The sequence below is a fragment of the Carlito syrichta genome, unplaced genomic scaffold (genome assembly GCF_000164805.1).
Source record: "Carlito syrichta isolate Samal-C Ts95f unplaced genomic scaffold, Tarsius_syrichta-2.0.1 Scaffold130597, whole genome shotgun sequence".
NCBI lineage: Eukaryota > Metazoa > Chordata > Mammalia > Primates > Tarsiidae > Carlito > Carlito syrichta.
In genome coordinates, this window is record NW_007074693.1 from 59,469 (window position 1) to 80,921 (window position 21,453).

The 21,453-nt window shown below is 44.3% G+C and overlaps 1 protein-coding gene across 3 annotated transcripts in view; it reads right to left on the minus strand.

Annotated features, from left to right (window-relative positions):
• Positions 1-19,407, minus strand: part of DCUN1D4 (defective in cullin neddylation 1 domain containing 4) — a 40,752-nt gene extending 21,345 nt beyond the window's left edge. For 2 of the 3 annotated variants that reach the window (XM_008049146.2, XM_008049145.2), the window contains exons 1-4: positions 19,291-19,407; positions 16,033-16,124; positions 7,182-7,252; positions 2,584-2,675 (exon numbers count right to left, since the gene is read on the minus strand). In XM_008049146.2, coding sequence (XP_008047337.1) covers positions 2,584-2,675; positions 7,182-7,252; positions 16,033-16,124; positions 19,291-19,361 — 326 coding nt within the window. In that variant the 5' untranslated portion in view covers positions 19,362-19,407. Of the gene's footprint in view, positions 1-2,583; positions 2,676-7,181; positions 7,253-16,032; positions 16,125-19,290 lie in introns of those variants that run through there. The other variant, XM_021708086.1, reaches the window with a different exon arrangement.
• Between the last annotated feature and the right edge of the window lie 2,046 nt (positions 19,408-21,453).

Below are 21,453 nucleotides of genomic sequence, written 5' to 3' on the forward strand. Positions count from 1 at the left end.
ACTGCCTGGTCCAGACTGACAAGCCCTGGGGGCCACACACACAATCTCTCCAGACAGTGTCACAGAAGCTGGCTTCTGAGTACCTAGGTGTAGGCTACGTGCCCTCAGTTTGCTGCCCTAGTTTGGAAATGCTATAGAAGATGTCCAGGAAATGACAGAACTTATTAGAAACTCCAGTCAAACCATACAGCAGTGATTTTCTTTTTAAGTTAGCATTTTAACTGAATATACTGCTATAGTCTAAGTGCTTACATCCCTCCAAAATGTGCATATGGAAGTCCTCACCCCAAGGTGATGATATTAGGAAGGGATGCCTTTCAGAGATGACAGAGCCAGAGGGCAGGTCTATGACTGCAATGAAAGCCCTTCTAAAGGGCTGCCTGCCTGTCTCACCATGTGAGGACACAGCTGGACCAAACTCATCCATGAACCAAAAAGCAGGCTCTCCCCAGACACTGAGTGTGCTGGCACCACCATCTTGGACTTGCCAACCTCCAGAACTGTGAAAGATAATTCTGTTGTTCATAAGACACCCAGTCCAAGGCATTTTTCTATAGAGGCCTGATGGACTAAGACATGTATAATACACATAAGTATAGATTTTTGTTATGCATGTGTTAATTCCAGTTTGTGTCCAAAACACTTCACTGGACAGGTTTAATAAAATAAAATATGCAAAGAAAAAAAAAATAGAAAACAGAAAATTTAAAAGATGGCCTACCTTCCCCTAGAGCATATAAATGATTACTCCAAGTTTTCTTATGTACTAAGTGCACATAGCTCACAAATACAGTACTTACTTAGTTACTCTAAGCAGTATACATAAGGAGAAGTGACTGGATTACTTTGGAGTCTTTTGCCTGAATATTGATTCTAAGCCCCTGCCCCAATGGACTTTGTCTTGTTCAGGGGCTTTGCTTCCCCAGGGCCTAGAATACTGCACTCAGCACAACTCACCAGCTCTCAAATATTTGCTGAACAAATGACTCATCTAGGGAGGCTGGAAGGTGGGGGAGGAAGGACAGGCTGAGGTCTTAAAACCTGAAACTGGACTTTTTTGAACAACAAACCTTGGAAGTTCTTTTGAATAATAATGTCCACCTCACTGATGAGGAAATCAATCTCAGAGTTTCTTATCACAAAAGAAAGCAGGAACCTCCGTGTCTTTACAGTAGATCGAGCTTATCACTGAACTCCAAGCTGCAAGGACCACGTGGCAGCCAACTACGAGAACCCACCTGCCACCACTGTGTCATATAAGGTGACAGGTGTTGGTTCCCAGAAAGCCCTGGTGGGACGCAGTCGCCAACCTCCTCTAGGAAACCACCTCTTCCTCACTAGGCGACATGGTCCAGCATCAGGTAATATTCTTTTGTAAAGACAAATGTCAAAAAGAAACTAGCACTCCACAAAATTGGGTATCACACCCTCTTTTGACAAGTAAAAATGGGCCTGAGAATGTCAACAGTGCCTCCTCTGAAGGCCTGAAATAAACTCCTGACACAGCCACATACTTGTCATCATAAGGACACTGAAAACGAGCAGCCACCGTGTGCTCCATGCAAAAAGCAACAAAGAAAGAAGGGAGGAGAAGAGGGAGTCACCAAGTTTAAAATCATACAGCAATATCCCCAACAGGACGAGCACAACTGTAAAGAGATTTCACAGAACACAATACTGAAACCCCAGGGCATGCTGACAGCAGCTTTTCTGGATGCTTTGGCTTTTACCTCCAACACCCTTACCATCAGACAACCTTGTTAAAGGAAGAATGTAGCTTAAGCACCAGAAGCCTCTGCTTTTCTTCCCGCCTCCACCACAGTCACACATCACACATACCCTCCACACCTCAGTCTCCTCATGTGTAAATGTCCAGGTGAGGCATCCACACAGGCTGTATCAGCTACTAAAGCAAACCAAGAGAAGATATCAACTATTTTAACTTTTAAGTTATACTTTACTCAACTTTTTCTCCCTAACTATAAACCAGATGCCAAGACGTTGCTCTAAACCTACGCTGTCCAGTTCAGTAGCCGTTAGGTACCCATGACTGCTAAGCACTTGAAATGTGGCCCCTACAAACTCTATCAACTGAGACAGACCGTAAAGACTTCCCATGAAAAAGAGAGTATAATCTGATTTTTTTAAACACCGATAACATGTCAGAATATTATTTTGAGTTAAATAAAATAGATTAAAATGAATTGTACCTGTTTCTTTCTACTTTTTTGTGTGGCTATTAGAAAAGTGTAAATTACGTGCATGGCTCACAGGCATAAGGCAAGGATGGCCTGTTTCCACTGGCTTCAGTTGCCCTAGAAGAATACTTACATACATACATGCTCACAGACACACACACTTGCACTCACTCACTTTCCCTCACACACATACTTTACAAACTTTAATTGCTAAAATATAAAAACTTAAACTGTTAAAATATACCCATAATGGTCTTTAAAATGAGTCTTGTCTTTCCATCTTTGGCCCCTGGGCACTGGGTCAGACCACCTCCTGAGGTCTGGGTGGCCAGGACAGTGGGAGGGGGGAGGGGAGGGACCCCACAGGTGTAGCCTCAGGACTTACTGTAGAGAAGTCATGCCTTTCAACCATTCCTGTAGAGTAAAATAACCCATGTTTTGTGCATCCAATTTCCAAGCTAGGACAAGCATAACTACCTGTTAAAAAAAAAAAACAGAAAGACAGATCAAATCTCAGCAATTAGATATATTAACATTTTGCCAAATACTTCTGTTCACAGTGGTTTAGTCACTGAAATATGAGCAGAGTAACTTCAAAAATTAGCTCTAGTTTGGCAAACATCTAAAAAGTGTGATAATATAGTCTGCACACAGAGTTTGGAGAAACCCATGCTCCCATGAGGCATGACACTGGAAGTGTAACGTGACTGACCTCCCCAGAGGGCAATTCTGCAGTTTCCAGCAAAACTGAAACCAGCTACTGACTCAGCAACATTCCATCTCTGGAAAGTTACCTTACAAATCCACCTGCACATACACACAAAGATGAAGATGCCACAACACTTGCTGCAGCACTGTTTTCAGTAGCTAAAGGCTGAGAACAGCCGAATGCCACTTAGATGTGGCTGGGATGTGTCCTTCTTTGCTGCATACATCCCACTAAAGGAATACTCTGGCATCATTAAGATGAATAAAGCGGAACTAGCTGGACAAATATGGACCAAGAGCCAAGCTGCATTATGTGAAACACCAAGTGCAGAACACAGTGTTAAAACACAGGAAGGGGGATGCTGGGAGACATGCAGAACACAAACGCACACAGACACATACACACAGACATACATTACCGTTGGTGAGTTCACCACATACCCTGGGGAAATGACTTTAAGGTAGCCCAACACTCCATGTAAGAAGCACTGTGCCTGAATGGGCCTGAGGTCAGTAGCATGGCCCCGTCACTTCTCAGTGGGGGCAGGCCCTCAGTGCCACTCATGCTTTTGTGAATCTTCTGCAACGCAGCCAGGCGCATTGGCTCACGTCTGTAATCTCAGCACTTTGGGAGGCAGGGGTGAGAGGATTGTCTGAGTCTAGGGGTTTGAGACCAGCCTGGGCAACTTGGAGAGATCTCGCCTCTACAATAAATCAAAAAATTAGCCGGGCATAGTGGTGCATGCCTGCAGCTCCAGCTACTTGGAAGGCTAAGGCTGCAGTAGCTGTCAGTGTGCCTGAGGAACAGAGTGAGACTCTGACTTCAAAAAGCAACAAAAAGAAACTGTGATAACTGTGGTTGATGGCATTGCTTGTCATTTTTCTACTTACCTATTTTAGAGAAAAGACGATACAGAGAACTGAAGGTGAGTTTTAATAAACACCTAAAGGTGTAAAGACAAAATCACATTTCAAAGGTGCTTCTAGCTTCAAGCTATCCAGAGTCTGCACAGGGACAGGGCTAAGGCCAACCATGATCAGGGCAAGAGAAGGAAGCCTTCCTTCTTGTCTACCTTAAAGACCCAAGAAGAGGTGAGAAATAACCAAGAAAGAATGAGTCCTAAAAAGATAACGAAGAAGGGCCTTTCTAGGACTACCCTGACACTGTGGATGGTCATTTGTACAAAAGGGACACTCAAGTTCTAAACCGGGGACCTGTGTGCTGTCACAGAAAAGGGCAAGGGTAGAAGATATGCTTCTCCAGGGATGGCTACTTCACACCTGGCCCCTTCCATAGAACTCAAATCTTCATCTCAGCTACTGGAAGAATATCCAGAACCATCGAACTGTCATCCGTGAGCCCAACTGGGCCAAGATGGCAGTGGTGAAAGGAACCGGGATAACATAAGAACATGAAATAAGAAGCAAGGAGCCATTTAGAAATAATTTGTAATGGTTTCTAAGTCTCCAATGATCTAATGAGCCTCTGAGAGACAATGCTGTACATTAAGAACTCCAGAACAACAGTATTTTGGCAATTCAGAAGATCTGTCTTTTTATCTGTTTGCCAATAAGCTAGTTTGTAGACTAAAAATCTCTAGCTTTGTCTCATTTATATCTGAAAGATTTATGAAAAGTTTTCTCCTGACGCTGACGCCACGGTTTCCCACTTTGGAAATTAACAACAATGAGAATCTACTAAATTTCTAGAATCTTTTATCAAATAAATTAGTACAGAACAATTTTTTAAGTCATTAGCTTTTTTGAGATTTAAAAAAAACTTAGATTACTAGGTAGATTACTAGGACTGATAATGATTGTTTAAAAGGTTAAAATGATTAAGTAGGTTGGAAAGTGGAAAGGAATGAGGGGCTACTGGGAAGAATTTCCCAAGAGAGGGATGTTTTCTTCCAATTCTGCACACGCCAGGGAGTCATCTCCTCACTCCTCAAGTTCCTTGGAATTCTGACTCCTGCATAGTAATTACCAAGGAGAACTAAGGCATATCTTCTAATGTAAAGTAAGTATGTTTTCAAACATATCTCTATTCAACCATCTATTTAAAAGACAAAAAAAAAATCCCACATAAACACTTGTTAAGTTTAAAAAAAAAAGGCAAGGACACGGACGGACAGACAGACACACACACACACACACACACACGAAATACAGCTCAACAGTCAAAGCAAATATTTACAATAGTAAACTTTACATGAAACAGACTTTCTTAAATTAACCAACAAGGAAGCTAAGCACTTAAAGGAAAAATTCTGCCCCTATCCCAGTAAGTGAATGTAGACTTGAATTGTACAGGCCTATATAAATCCCATCAGCTTCAAGCTAGAGTCTGCACAGGGACAGGGCTAGGCCAACCACGATCAGGGCAAGAGGAGGAAGCCTTCCCTCTTGTCTACCTCAAAGACCCAAGAAGAGGTGAGAAGTAACCAAGAAAGAATGTGAATCCTAAAAAATATGAGGCAAGATGAGGGCTCTCAGTGTGCTTAAGGAACTTGTTCGCCAGTGCAGACAAGGCCTTTGAAAGCTGTATCTCCTCGCTTTTCCTGCAAATGTAAATGTCTCTGAAACTGGAATACATCCACCCCCAATGGCTCACCAGTGTTTATTTAGTCACATTTTTTCTTTCTTAGTGGTGATATAAGACAACTTCTATTGGTGGCAGCTTGGAATTGAAGTACCTGCAGTAATAAGTACTTGGAATAATAATCTTCCAAATGTGGTCTTTTAGTCTCCAAGAAGATTCAGCACTTTAAGACTGTTTCTGTTCTTACAGAAATCAAGTTCTCAAGGACTCATAACCACCAGAAAAGGATGGCCACAACAGTGGTGTTTCACTGAGCACTGGTATTTGGGGGTGAGGGCTCGAAGAGCTGAGCCTCGTCTCTTGCTCAGATGGAACCAATACCTGTGCTCCCCACTCCCAACAGGCTTCTCTGCCTCTGAGAATAAACGCTTGCCAACCCCTCGCACAGCTGCAGCCTGAGCTTTGTCCCCCACCTCGTCATCCCCTAACTTTGAGCCTGGACCTCACTCCTCTCATCAAATGCTGACTACTGTCCTCTGAGTGGAGCCTCGAGAGACTTCTCTCAGGCCCAAGGCTCTCTAGGCCCTCTGATAACATCGTTTAGTAAAACTCTCTGCGAATCTGGCCCAGTTTCTGGCCAGTGAAATGGTCTTTTCCCACGTCTAGGCACGTGATCAGGCAAAAGCATGACCACCCTACCTGTCCCCAAACCTCTTATGCTCACTTCTTATGCCAAGTTAAATAACTTATCAAAACACCTGAGCTGGAACATATTTAAATAAAAAATACAAGACGCAAGTCCACAGAATGAGTGAAAGACATCCCAGAGGCTCCCTAGAAAATGTGAAACATTACTGGAGGTCAGGGTAATGACAGGAACAGGAAGGGTGAGGGCAAAAAGTTTAACAATGAAGATGTGAAGTCTCCATTCCTGGTTTTCTCCAAAGGCATGGCATACTTGCCTGGACACGAGGTGTTTTAGAAACAGTCTGAACGAAGGGGATGATCTCTTGGGATTGTTTCCAGATCATAAATTCATTTGGGGTCTTAAACATATTTGTTAAATTGGAAGCTAATGTAGTGATAATATTAAACTTCATAGCTAATGAGTCAGAGCATGCAAAGGAATGTGGTTTTCATTTCAGTGTAAGAGATGATGTGGGAACAGGAAAAAATATTCAACAATAACATGCTAAGAATTAGGCAAAAATAATTAAGCATATAAAACAACTCTGAGAGAAAATATTTAGGGCTTGACACTATAAAAAGCAATCACTTTCTGAGCTAAATTCATTGGAAGTAAAAGATCTGTGAAAAATTCTTGATAATTACAACCTACTCAAAATCCTTATAAATAATCACTCAAAGTCCTGAAATGACTCTACATTAGGCTGAAACAACTCTATAGGGAACAGAGGTACCACACAGTGTGGCCCCAGGTGACCCATCATCACAGTACACATGCCCACACCACTTCTTAAACATCAAATTTAACTTCTGTACCTTTGATACACAAGAAATTTAAAAAGAGGGCAAAAAATGACTGTCATTACACTGTATCACTTACAAGAAAAACATCTGCTTATAAGATCAAACCAGAATTAGAGCTCACTTCTTACTATGGCTTCATAAAAACTAATATACCATTACTTTTTAATTATCACTTTATGTAGGGGACACAGACTTAAGAAAAATAACCAACTGATTCACCCAACTCAGTACGTTAGACTCACATTTTCTGGTTCAACACCAATGTCTTCACAGAATTTCTCCATGCCTTCAGGGCCCACCACATCATCTGTGCCTGTGAAATACAATCTTATATCAATTAACTCGACCACATACACCACATGATTACCAGTATAGTAGTGCTATGCCATCATCAAGCAACACTAAACACTACTAACTCCTTCCAGAAGAAAAAAGTATCAGTTGGAAAATACTCTGAAATTTCAGTTATATCTTTAAAGAACTCTCCTTTGTACAGTCATTTAAATCAACTTTTAACCACATCCTTTCATCTGAGGAATTATGTGTCATTTCTGCCCAAAGATAAGGCTACCAGAGTTCAACTCTTGCTTTTTAAAGCAGCTTAAGGCTCAGTGCTTACTTGGGCAAAATTACAACACATACCATATTTTCTGGAAACATAGCGAAGAACCACCTAATATTCTCTATAAAATTAATTGGGCAATAAGTGTTTCTTTTACATAGAAAAAAAATCAAATCATCATTCTGCTCCTGGCAGAGGCCATGGGGTGCTCTCCCGCTCCTGTGTCAGCTCCGTGTCCCCTTGAGACTGTCCCCACACTGTAACCCTCTCCTCTCTCACTCTGTCTGCACCCATGGCAGTGTGGTTTCTCAGGCCCCAACGCTTGTCAGGGTCTCCAACAAGTTCCTAATTGTCAAATCGAACGGACACACTGAATCTTTATTTGACCTGAGATATCTGAAAATTTGAAGTAGTTCTTTCTTCACAAAACTGTCTCTTTCCAGATTCTCCTGGAATTGCTGTCCTTCTGCCTCCCTCCTGCAGCTTCCTGATAATGCCGCTGCTTCTCACAGCCTGGTAAGTTCCATCCTCACAGCTCTTCTAGTACATTCTATTCCTTCTCCCTAGGAAATTTCAACAGCACTGGAGGCCTCAGGTCCTCCCCGAATCTTCCCAGCCCACACTGCCCCCAACTTCTAGGCCATCTTCCCCATCATCACCTTGCTGTCCAGTCCCTGTTAAAGCCCTCAGTGAACATACCTCCTGCCTCAGACTGACACTTGCATGTCACTTTCCTAACACCACCTCCTGAAGACAGAGCCAGGCCCCTCTGCAGGCTGAGACTGCTTGCCCTCCTGCAGGCAGCCTCAGCTGGCAGCCTCCTGGAAACAGAAACCCAGAGACATCCAGGCCTCGCCCTCCCCTCCATCACCCAGTTCCACAGCTGCCCCACTACCAAGTGTCCTGCATAGTCCCCTTCCAGACATTTCCTTTTTTTTTTTTGAGTCAGAGTGTCACTCTCACCCAGTCTGGAGTGCAGTGGCACGCTCACAGCAACCACAGCCTCGACCTGCTGGGCTTAGGCAATCCTTCCACCTCAGGCGCCTGAGTAGCTAGGACTATAGGCGTGTACCACCACACTTGGATGATTTTTTCGATTTGTTGTAGAGACGAGGTCTTGCCAAGTTGCCCAAGCGGGTCTCAGATCCCTGCACTCAGGCAATCCTCTCACCTCCGCTCCCCAAAGAGCTGGGATGACAGGCGTGAGCCACTGCGTCCGGCTCCATACACTTCTTAACCACAACTCGCACCCTGCTTCTACAGCTGCCCAACCCCCAAGTGTCTCAACTCCTCTTCCAGATACTTCTGACCTGCACCTCCCCTCTACTTTGGCTTAGGCTTTAAACTCCCGAAGACTCCTGCATCTCCTCAGAGCTTCTAAGTCCAGACCTTCCCCACCTGTCTTGTGCGCGCCCCACAAGGGTCCATCTAAAGCACAAACCCCACCAGCTTCAAGCCCTTCCATGGCCCCAGGCCGAGAGATCCGGCCCACATCTCTGGCACATCAACCAAGGTACTCCAAGACCAGTGCCTTCCCTTCCTCCTCAGACTCCTATCTTTCCACCTGGAAAGCAAGTTTCTCAAAAATAAAAGACCCCTCAATACTGCTGACAACTCAGGTCCAGAAACACCTACCTGCCTGCAGCTGCACTGCGCACCATCTCCTGACCCTCAATGCCACACCACTCCTGTGCCTCGGCATGTCTTCCTCTCATGCTCTTACCACCTTTCCCTGGCGAACTCCTCAGACCTTGAAGGCTGAGGCCAGATAGGCAGCCCTTCCAATAACCCCTATGGGGTGGCTCAGGCAATCCTGTCAGCACACCAACATTAGAAACAGGTCTCACATACTTAGCACATGGCATTCAAAGTCCCTGCTCCTTTGTCCTTCCCTAGAGCTTCCTCAAGAGCAAGAGCTCTCTTCTGCCTCTTCTGCCTCTTATAAGTCAGGAACCACCTGGCATGGAGTAGCTGCCAATCAACGCTGGCTGAAGGAAAGAATAAATGGCTGAATACCAACACCAAGGAATCACTCTACAATCTTCCCATGGGCCCCAGATCCAGCAAGCAGCAGATCTGGCAGAATCAGAATCAAATCAGAGTCTTTGTTTTAGTACAGATCAGTGTGGACTGATCTGACTGATTGGGAGGTGGCTGCACAGGGTTGGGGAAGGTGGCTGGGTCATTCTCAGACAGTCCCTCTCCATGGCAGCTCTTCTTCCTGATTTATAAGGGCTCTCTCCTGGCTACCTGCTCTGGAGCCTACAAGTTGCCGGCACCTCCCTGCCCCAGCACCAGTTTAATACGCATCCATCATTCCAATGGCATGACTAGACACATCAGGAGTGGTGGCTGCTTGGGCTACAAAGATGAATAAGGTACGCTCCAGAAAGGGAGACAAGCAGGGGAAGAACTTCAACACAGAGTCATAACCAGACCGCAAGGAGCGGACAGTGGTCCTACTTGACAGAAGATGAACATGAAAATAACCAGAGATCCTGCTGGGCTGTCTTCTGTCACTTATCTGCTTCCAGTCCCTGACTCACCATGGAGTCCGAACTCAGACCCTTTCTCATGACCTGGCCAGGGCAAATGCTTTTCTCCATGCCATTATTTTCCTTTTAATCATGCATGTGCTATTTCATTACAGAATGTTTTTCTTCATATATTTACATTTGTTACCTTTTTCTGGGATTTTCTTTTTTCCCTTTTATATATTTTTCTAAATATTCCTAATTTTCTTATCTTGACTACTGGGAGGAAAATCAAAAAATGGTTTATTTAATTTAGTTTTTCTTCACATTAATGCATGAACATGATACCAAGTTTCATTTCAAATTAAAAAGTAAACATTTTTTAAAAGCTATGTTAGGCCAGGCACGATGGCACACACCTGCAATCCCATCACTTTGGGAGGTCGAGAAAGGAGGATTGCTTGAGCCCAAGAACTTGAGACCAGCCTGGGTAACAAAGTGAGACTTCATCTCAATAAAAAAATAATAAGCCAGACATGGTGGCATATGTATGCCCCTAGCTGCTCAAGAGGTTGAGATGGGAGGATCATCTGAGACCAGGAGGTTGAGGCTGTGGTGAGTCATGATTGTGTCACTGCACGCCAGCCTGAGCGACAGAGTTAGACTCTGACTCAAAAAAATAAATAAATAAAAAATAAAGTTTCCCACCTTACTCCTCTCTATTCCTCAGCCCTAGAGACAACTGTTAATTAAACAGTCTCTTTAAATACCTGTCCCAAATTAAGCAATCTATAGAGTTCTATATGCATGGAATACATACAAATTTATTGTTTCTAAGTCCATCCAGACATCTCTTTGGCCTCCCAGGCATTAGCAGTTTAATCACTTCCTTTCCAAAGAATGATAATTTTTGTCTCCTCTCCAGTATTTAGGTCCCTTGTTTCTCTCTCTTGTCTAACAGCAATGGCTAGGAATTTCCAGAACAATGACAAGAAGAGTAGTGTGAATAGGCATCCTCATCTCATCTGACATTTCACCATCTGGCACATGGCCAGCTGTGGCTCAGAGTGCCTGTATCCACATGTGCACACTCATGTGTGTATGACACAAAGACACATTAATATGTCCACATGGTAAGATGCTCCAACAGAGAAGACAGGGCAAAATAAGCAGTAAAGGAAGCCATCATCCATTCTTTGCCGGTTAGGCCTGTACCCCTGGGACCTTCTTGCTAGGTGTTTATGAATGGGCAGGTAGACATGGAAATGCAGGTTTTTAATTCTGTTGTCTGCCCTTGCAGGTCCACACTATGGCTGTAATTCCACACCTTGCCTGTCACTGACGTTGTCTGCTGGGCTTCCCTACAGCTACCTGATTCTTGGTAGTGAACACCTATCACATCATGCCACTGTGGGTTTATATGTATGTGTCTCTATGCATCATAGTTCTTGCCATCATTCTACTACTGTCTTTCAGCTATAAGCCTGAAGAACAATTATTGACAAGGAAATATACATCCACTCCTATTTTGCAAAGAGTCTTTGTTTTAGTACAGATCAGTGTGGACTGATCTGACTGATTGGGAGGTGGCTGCACAGGGTTGGGGAAGGTGGCTGGGTCATTCTCGGATAGTCCCTTTCCATGGCAGCCCTTCTTCCTGATTTATAAGGGCTCTCTCCTGACTACCTGCTCTGGAGCCTACAAGCTGCCAGCACCTCCCTGCCCCGGCACTCAGCTCAGCGTCTCCCACCAGTCCCTTCTGGCCTGGCTCTAGCCCACTCTCTCTGCCAATAATCACAACAGAGACGCCACCTTTCAGCTTGCTTGCCTGTCTGCCACACTGGAGATGGACTTCAAGCACAGTGCTTTTGCTGACTGCACCTAAGCCTGCCCACAGTGAGTCCTCCACCAAGGAGCATACTCTGCAGCAGGGATGAAAAGGATCCACACTTCTTAATCTTTGCCAATTTCAGGCTGTGTCACCACACTAATGACATACATATGTGTATGCTCTAAAAGAGTAAGATTTTAGGGTATGATCTGCAATGGTGTAACTCTGTCAAAAATAGTATTTTATTCAAAATATATTAAAACACAGTTTGCCAATAAGTGTTACTTCAATGCTCCCCATAACCCTTCCATCTAACACTTTTTTCTCTCATCTTTCCCATGCACACATTTAAATCTAGTTATAATCTCAGGGTTCGTTGGGCTTTTGAATGTATTTTACTCATTTATGGATTCAGCTGTAGAATTAAGGTAATAACCTGTCAAGCAAGCTAAGAAATATGCCAGTGGTTAACACCAAGTGGGGTAGAAGCAGGGTTTGAGAGAGAGCTTAAAACAGATACATTTTTTGCCATAGGTGAGAAGACCCAGAAGCACACCTGGAAAAGCAGACACACTGACAGCTGTCTATGGAATGTGGCCCTTCCACTGGACCTGCATCTGAAGCAGGGGCCCCAACTCAAGATATGTGACCTTTCCTGACTACCTGAGACCCCCATAGTCACAACACACTGGTCACTGAGGCAGATGGGGCCCACATGGTCTCCTCCTGCTTCACTCTGAGACCACATCACTTTTTTCAACTATCCATGCCTGACTCACTTTTTGGTAAATCAAAATATAATCCTTCAACAGAGACTGACGCCTACTGTCAGGGCTAATAGAACTACCATGACCCATGTGTGTTAGGTATAGCTCCGTAAAACTAGTGTTGGTACCTATGTATCTGGTTTCATTCCTTATTCTCAGATATATTCCAGAAAGTGGAACTTATTAGATAAATTATTTCAATAAAAAGAATCAGGATTCCACTTTCAAATGGTGGTCTAAGGACACTTTGACCACCCCCAGTCAATCCTTCTAAAGTTACAGAGGATGTAAGTACCCAAGTCCAAAAGGACTATCAACCTAGAAGCACAGAGAGCAGGAGGAAGAGTCCCTAGTGGAGGGGGCTGACTTATTCATTACATTTCTGGGGATCCAAAATTGAGCTGACAGGGACTCCAAAAGGTGAGACGTGCATCCTGGAACATGCGAAAGAGGGCTGGGTCAATCACTAGACAGAGTGTGAGGAGCTGGGCTTGGGCCACAGCAGTCTTGGAAGCAGAGGGCAAGTACAAAGTGGAACTGCGATTCTGGAAGGAACTGAAGGGCCATCCATATGAAACAACTGCAACACCTGGCCCCTACCGCCCTCTCCACTCTACTCCACTCCACTCCAGAGTCAAGTGCAGGACCCATACCAGTCACCCCTCCTAGGGAAATGGAACCAGCTTGGGTGGGAAAGCTGTCCGTGTGCTGCATCTAGGGCCTATGGTCTCACAGTCTGCCCCCACAGACTCGGCACCCTGGCTCTGCTCACAGTTCACTCTTTTTTTTTTTTTTTTCAGTTGGAGTCTTACTCTGCCATCCAGACTGGAGTGTAGTGGTCGCTCCCGGCCACCGCAGCCTCGACCCACTGGGCTCCGGCAATCCTTCCGCCTCAGCCTTCCGAGTAGCCGGAATTACAGGCGCGCGCTACCACGCCTGGCTCATTTTTTTTTTATTTATTGTAGAGATGAAGTCTCGCTGCCCAGGCGGGTCTCGAACCCGCAGGCTCAGGCAATCCACTCACCTCAGCCTCCCAAAGGCGCGCGATTACAGGCTGAGCCACCAAGCCTGGCTAGTTCACTCTTTTTTAACACACTGACCTACCGTTTCCATTCATGTGGACGGGATAGTCAAAGGGCAACCAGGGCCAGTTGGGGGTTTCAGGTATGCCCAATGTCAAGCCACTTTGTCTACTGATAAGATACAGGATTCCAGCTACTTGGAAGGATAAGGCAGAAGGATTGCCTGAGCCCAGCAGGTCATGGCTGCAGTGGCCATAAGTGTGCCGCTGCACTCCAGCCTGGGTGACAGGGCGAGACTCAAACTCAAAAGAAAAAAGATACAGGAAAAGTGGGGAAGGGGCATGAACAGGAGCAGCCACCTCCACACACACTTCTCAAAGGAATCAACCACAAGAAACTACTCAGCAGGCACTCCAAGGAACCTAAATAAAGCAGCTTCATCTTCATGCCTGAAACATCACCTTTCTGCAATCAGACAAAGGCAAGCAAGAAGACAAATTGCACCTTGCTCTCTTTTTAAAGCAAACTAAGTGTGGCTCATACTATGGAAAAACATGTCTGTTTATAAAGGAAGGCACATCAAAACTCAGAATAGCTATGCTATGATGAGGGGATTAAGCGACTCATTCTTTGTTTAAAATTTTCTTTTTATAACACATCCTCTTAACAACAAACATGAGTCAAAATAGGAAAGCAAATGAGCTCCATAATCACAGGGGTACAAACATAAGAAAGAGTCCATTCAGCACCCAACACCTAGTAACAGTCACTTTCATCAGGAATACAAAAGGTTTCCCAAAGATTCATATTCTCATGACATAAACATGAAGACAAATCAATTCTAGTACCACCTAAGAGTTTTCACTCATATCTACATCCTGCAAACAAAATCCAGCTCAAACTATTAAAGTAATGAAGGAGAATTCACTAGAAAGCTATTGGGGGTAGTGTACAAAAATCCAAATAACTCCAGAAATCAGGACTGCATCTTTTCAAGACCTCTACCAGAAGAGAGGGATACTCTTCTCCTACCTTCAATCTGTCTGACAGGCCTGGGTTCCTGCCAGCCGTCTGGACTAATCTCTGCAAATAGGAGCAAGTCTCTTATCAGAAAAAGGATGGGTCTGAATGAGGGAAAACAGCCATATTAGGCCACAGGAGAAATCCTCATTTTCATAACAATAAAAGGGAATCGAAACAAGTTATGAACACACCATCTTGTGGGAATCTAAAGAAGGGCATTAAGCTAGTTAAGGGCTAAAAAGGTACACAGAGCATGTCTGCTGGAAAAGTGGAGAAAGCTATTCCAAGCAGAGAGAAAGCGAGTCAGCTGCCTTTTATCCTGTGGGTAGCAAGGACTTTTTAGCCAGGGAATAAGCTAGGTATTAGGGAATGACATATATAATCTGTTAATTTTTTAAAAAAAACTAAGACAACTGGGACACATGGAACCTGGCCTGGAGCAGAGGCTAGTAACAGAAAAGCCGGCTTGAGGTTGTTGGAATACCCAAGTTCTAGGTTATGAAAAGGGCCTGAAATAAGATGAGGAGGAGTAAAAGAGCTCCAGGAGTAAAAACTTGTCTGAAAGTCTGTTTTCCTGATTTTCATACCTTACACAGTAACAGTAACAAATAACCCCTAGATTGCAGTATTATATTAGCCAGCCAGTTAGAGTAAGTTACAAAAAACAGACCCAACTTAAGACACTTTAAAAGACAAAACAAACATTTCCTGTAAAATGATCTTTCCAAGCCGGGCTCAGTGGCTCAGCCTGTAATCCCACGCCTTTGGGAGGCTGAGGTGAGTGGATTGCCTGAGCCCGCAGGTTCGAGACCTGCCTGGGCAGCAAGACCTCATCTCTACAATAAATAAAAAAATCAGCCGGGCGTGGTAGCGCATGCCCGTAATTCCAGCTACTCGGAAGGCTGAGGCAGAAGGATCGCCGGAGCCCAGCAGGTCGAGGCTGCGATGGCTGGGAGCGGCCACTGCACTTCAGTCTGGGCAACAGAGTGAGACTCCAACTCAAAAAAAAAAAAATGATCTTTCCAAATAGATACACTTATCATAAAGAAGTTCCACTACACTAGGTTAGGGCTCCAAGCAGCAAAGCCCACTGTGATTTCAGTGCTGAAGCCACACAGTCACCCATGACCTGTATCCCCCTAGGTTCCCAGCAACCCAAAGTACTCTCCCAAGTGCATTTCATCTTCTCAGGTCCTTCCTGCGTTCTGAATTCTTCAGCTTAGCTGCTGGCTATAAACAGGTCGCTTACTGATCTGTTTCCACTATGTCCCTCCCTCCCTCTCACCAACAGGGACACAAGCACACACACGGACCCCAAATTTAATAAGTACACATTTTAAAATTTCTTAGTAACTTCCAAGGTACACCTTAATTTCATAAGGATCAGTCTTAGATGATAGAAATGATTACCTACCTGCATATTCATAGAACCATTCTAAGCACCTCTTACTTGAAAAGGCTTCTTCTTCAGTCTTTATTCTAGTTGAATCATATTTTCTATACATGCTAGAAATTAAAAAAGCAGTTTTTAGGTTATGAGAAAGTTCTCTTAAGTAGTTTCTATTCTTTTATACAAACCAGACAACTATTTAATCAGTCTTTTAAGTATATTTTATAAGTATATATATTTTATATTTTAAAATGTGTTTCCTACATTTGCAGGCTTCAGTTTTTTGAACTACCGTGTTTGTAAACAGTTATTCCTGATATGCTAATATGTAATACAGAATTAAATGGTAACCACTTAATACAAATTTTTCTCTGATTAGCAAAGTTAAAGTTCTCCTGACTTCTGTGTCTCACAAGTTAGGCTGGGCACTAGCAGTCTAAGAAAGAAATCTGTCAATATTAGACAACGCAAGAGAACATTAAGCAAATAAGAAGAAACAACAAATCATATCCAAGCTTCTAGGAGAAAAATAATACTTGGGTATAAGGGTAACGAGAGTCAAGTCCACAGATGGCTGCTTGATTAGTAACACCTTAAAACCCTCAGAAGAGAGAAGCACAGAGAGGCTTCTCTCATACTTCTGGCCTGTGAACGGCCCAGTCCAGTTGAAGAACTGACCCAGGAAACACAACCATATCCACCCACACCTCAGGGACCTTCTGCAAGAATTCCTTATTTCATGGCAACGAGGGCTGAGGATGGAGGAATGCACTACATAGAGAAGGGATAGGAGCAGCGGCTTGAATGATTTGGATAGAAAAAGTGCCAGTATCTACATTTTTATATTCTGTATTTATATATAAATTACAAAGTTATGTATATAAGCACTTATTAAAATAGTTTTTGATTACATTGTATATAGATATAAAAATCTTGTACAGTCTTCCTTCCAGGGACTGGTTCCAGGACTCTTATATATCCCCAAATCTGAAAACACTCAAGTCCCCCAGCTAGCTCTGCAGGACCCGAGCAATCAGCACTTCGTACGGGTAAGGTTTCACACTCTGAAAATACTGTGTTTTCTAAAACATGTTTGGCTGGAAAAAGTTTGCATATACGTGGATCCATGCAATTCACACTTGTGTTGTTCCAGGATCAACTGTATAATTCTTTTACTGAACATTTATTCATGTCTTCCACATTTACCAGATTATTAGTGTATACCTCTGATTAGAGATTCTGGAGTTTTTGTTGTTGTTGCTTTTGGAGTTGGAGTCTCACTCTGTCACCTAGGCTTGAGTACAGTGGCATAATCATGACTCACAACAGCCTCGACTCCTGGCCTCAGGTGATCCTTCCACCTCAGCCTCCAGAGTAGCTGGACTAAAGGCACATGTCACCACCCCTGGCTAATTTTTTGAATTTTTGTAGAGATAAGCTTTTGCTATGTTGCCCAGGCTGGTCTTGAACTCCTTGGCTCAAACAATCCTCTCACCTTGGCCTCCCAAAGTGCTGGGATTATAGGTGTGAGCCACCGAATCCCGCCAGATTCTGGGTTTTAACACCAAAAAGAGCACATGGTTATAGAGTTTAAGTTACTAAAAGTGAAAACCACTAGAGTTTTGCATTTCTTCTGTAACAGGTAGCCATACTACCTGGAAACAAAGGTAGACACCAGTCAAGCATTCACACAGATATGCTCTGTTCCTGGCCCCAGACCTTCCTATCTCAGCTCAAAGTCTGTAACTGGTCAATAACCTGGAGGCCCAAGTATGGCACTATAACACTTAAATTTCTTAAATTACTTAAGAATACTCTACATAACAAGAACCAAGCCCATATAATGGAACACCATTCAGCAAATACAAGGAACAAAACACTGGCATATGCCTTTACTTAGTCTCAAAAACACCATGCTAAATGAAAGAAGCAAGATACAAAAGGACATTTCTATGAAGTTCATAGAAGGCAAACGGCAGACACAGAAAGTGGATCCATGGCTGCCTGGGGCTGGGAGTGGGACCAGGGAAGGACCAGACGGGCATCAGGATCTGGCTGGAATGAGGGAAAAGTGCTGAAACCAGTTTGTAGTGAGGGTTTGCACAACTCAGTTAACTTAATAAAAATTCCTGAACTACACACTTAAAACGAATGAACTTTATGGTATGTAAATTAAGTTGTTTCAAAAATGAAAAAGACCAAGAATTAAACTCAGGAAGTGCTACTCAACTGCCGGCTTTAAACCTGGCTTCATCATGCTATTATATTAGACGGGAGTGAAAAAACAATAAGCGCTATAAAGTCATAAGATGCTGTGTGATGCTAGAATGCAACAATTTCCTAATAATAATATCCATATCACCAGAAAAGTATCGAATAACCTGACTTCCTAAAGTTGAAAATCACTAGCCTAAAGATTGCTGGTGATTATCTTCTAAATCACTGCTCTCTTCTTTTAGACACTGCTTTCTACTCATTTAAGATATAAACCATGATGTTATTTTTACATCTTCAGAGTCCACCTCTCTATGCCTCCAATTGAGCTGTAGCACACAAAAAATCACAGCAAGAAAGAAACAGAAAACTCCCACCCAAATCTCATGGATTTATAGATGAGGAAATTCAGGACCATTGGTGAAGTAACCCACAGAGCCAGAATGGGAGAAATGGAAAAAAGCAGAAAAGATTAGACAATGATGTTTGTTCACTGTTTTAAAGAAAGAAAAAAAAGTGACTTATTAAAATCAAAATGAAACAATAAAGATGCCAAAGCCCACGTCCAACAGGCTTCTGGAGTTAGCAAAATGAGCATCACTCATCTGAAAGAAAGGTGCTATAAAGTCTTGTTTCCCAGAGTTCCTATCAATTTTCACCCATCTAAGAACATACCTCAGTCAGGCTGACACTCTGGGCAGGGGCAGGAACAGAGCATCCGGGCGGCTGAGCCCTCCTGACCATGGCTAACATCAGCAAGTGAGCCCCTCTTAAAGAATGAGACGTTCTGTGGGTCTCCACAAGCATAGATGGCAAGGTTTTAAAAGAAAGGAAATCAGTTCTATTCCAGTTTTGGTGGATCAATGAGTTAAGATCAAACTGTCATGTCTAAGAACTGAAATTATCTCCTTTGTTTTTGTTTTATAAACCCAGATGCAAAATAAGCATCATTAAATAACGGCACTTTGGAAGATTGCCCAGCAGGTTCATTTAGGAGCTCTATACCAAGCAGGCAGAAATGTGCATCTGACACACATGTCAAGGGCCTGGCTCTAGCCTCCACCATACCTGTCATGTCTACTTTTCTTGGCAGATAAGTCATCTCCAGAAGCAGGTCTTCTCTTTTTCCTGGGTGGCATCACTTTACTAAAGCAGTCTGAAGAACTGCAAGACCGCAAACTTCCTACAAAACAAATTCAAAGAGCACACAATTAAGGCATGCTACACATCATGAAACTTCCAAAGAATATTACTGCTCGATTTAAACGTCTCATGCCTTGTATTCCAAAGGGTTTAGATGTTACTGTAAATTCTATAAAGAGAAAATGGCTTTTGGTTCCTCTTTGAAAAAATGTTATCATCAAGAAATAAACCCAGGAATGACACAAATAAGTTAATACTCTCCACCAACCCAAATCACACCAGAAACAGACGTTCTTACAGTTTCAGTTTACTCTCCAAAAACACAAACAGCCATCGTCTCAGTCAGCTGCTTCTCTCGGGTGTCTCTGTTCCCGAGGAAATGCACTGGTCCCTCGTTGACGCACCTCATGAGACAAGGCCTGCTCACCCAGCAGCCCTAGCTCTGAACACACGAAGCACATCGGCCCAATACGTAAGCTCCAAGGGACAGTGACAGAATACAGGGTTTGGATTTTTCTAGCAGAAGTCTGACATGACCTTGAGCAGAACTTCCACAGTAGGTTTTGTTTCTGCTACTTGAAGGAGATTTTGCCACTGTCAGCCAGGATTTTCAGTCCGGAAGCAAAACTTTTATTTGGCAAAAGCTACCGATGTGTATACCAACAGACAACCATCACATGGAGCCCCTTCCCAGGGCCCGGGCCTGCTCTAACCCTTGCATGTCTCAGCTCACCCACCGAAAGCCTACGAGCAGGGCCATCACTGCCTCACAAGATAGCAGAATGGAGGCAGCGAGGGGCCAGGAAGAGGAAGCAACCACGCTCCAAAGTCACGCAGCCTCCCTCCAGATGGTCCTAGCCATTCTCTGCTACAGACAATTACATAAGGACTAAGGCATCCCATCCTGGTCCGGGGCATCAGATATATTCTGCCACCTTGCTCCCACAATAACCCTGAATGACAGGAAGGGCAGACAGTCATCTCTACTCAACAGATGGGAAAAACGAAAGTTAAGACCTTACATGCCCTTCTTCTGAGTCCTGGCCTTTCTCCCTGCACTCACCTGAGGCAAAAGGCCTGGCTCTCAGGGAGCCTCGAGGCAGGAGCGCACGGGGATGAATGAGCTGTCGGTTGCTAACCTACTTGGGGTCTCTTGTGCATCATCTGAAGATGAGAACCTGTCGACCTCCCAGGGGCCAACATCTCTGTGCTTGGGTGCTGGCTCTGTGTGACAGGATGGCAGGAGGCACACACAGAACCCGCCTGGTCCTGGGGCTCACCAAACTCTCAAACTCTCGACACAATTCTCCATCATGTCTCATGTTTTTACAGACAGAAGCTGCAGCCAAAAGACCCCAGGATAGCTGGAAGGAGCCTGTGATGCCAGGTGGGAGCCCAGCAGCCCACGCAAGGCCCGTGCTCTTAGCCACTCCCTGCTGTTCCCTCTACAAGGCCACAGAAGCGAAGCCCAGAATCAGATACCTGAAGCCAGAGACCTGGGGGGGGGGGTGTCAAGGGTTGGGAACAGAAGGTGAGAACTCAGGCAGGGGAAACCAGGAGAGGGGACTGTCCTAGAAAATCAAAGGAGAGAGAGAGCTGCCTCTAGGAGGGTGTGTCCAACAGCAGCAGAGGTCACCTGGGGCCAGAAGCGAGTGCACACCTGTACCCAGCCATGCCATACAGCATGGAGGACAGATGGGGAGGGGCCAGACTGTGCTGGGTCGGGAGGACCTGGGGTGAGGCGGTGGACACAGTGTGTACAGTTCTGGCCAGACACCTGTTCTGGGTCAGGGAGAAGCTGCCTGGTCCCTCGACCACAGCCTGCTAAGGGCAGCACCCAGGCTGAAACCTATACCCTACCTCGCATAAAGGCATCTACCACACCAAGTTCAGGAAACACACTTCAGGAATGTAGCAGCCAAGAGCGCCCTTTCTGCCATGAACCAGAATGATGCCCAATGAGGCTCCTGCCCAGAGCAGGGTCCCAGCCAGCGCATGAGTGCTAGAGGCCTATCTCCTCCTCCAGCAAGAACCAGACTCAGAACAGACTTCACAGGTGGCCTGCAGTCACAGCCCTCAGGGTCCAGC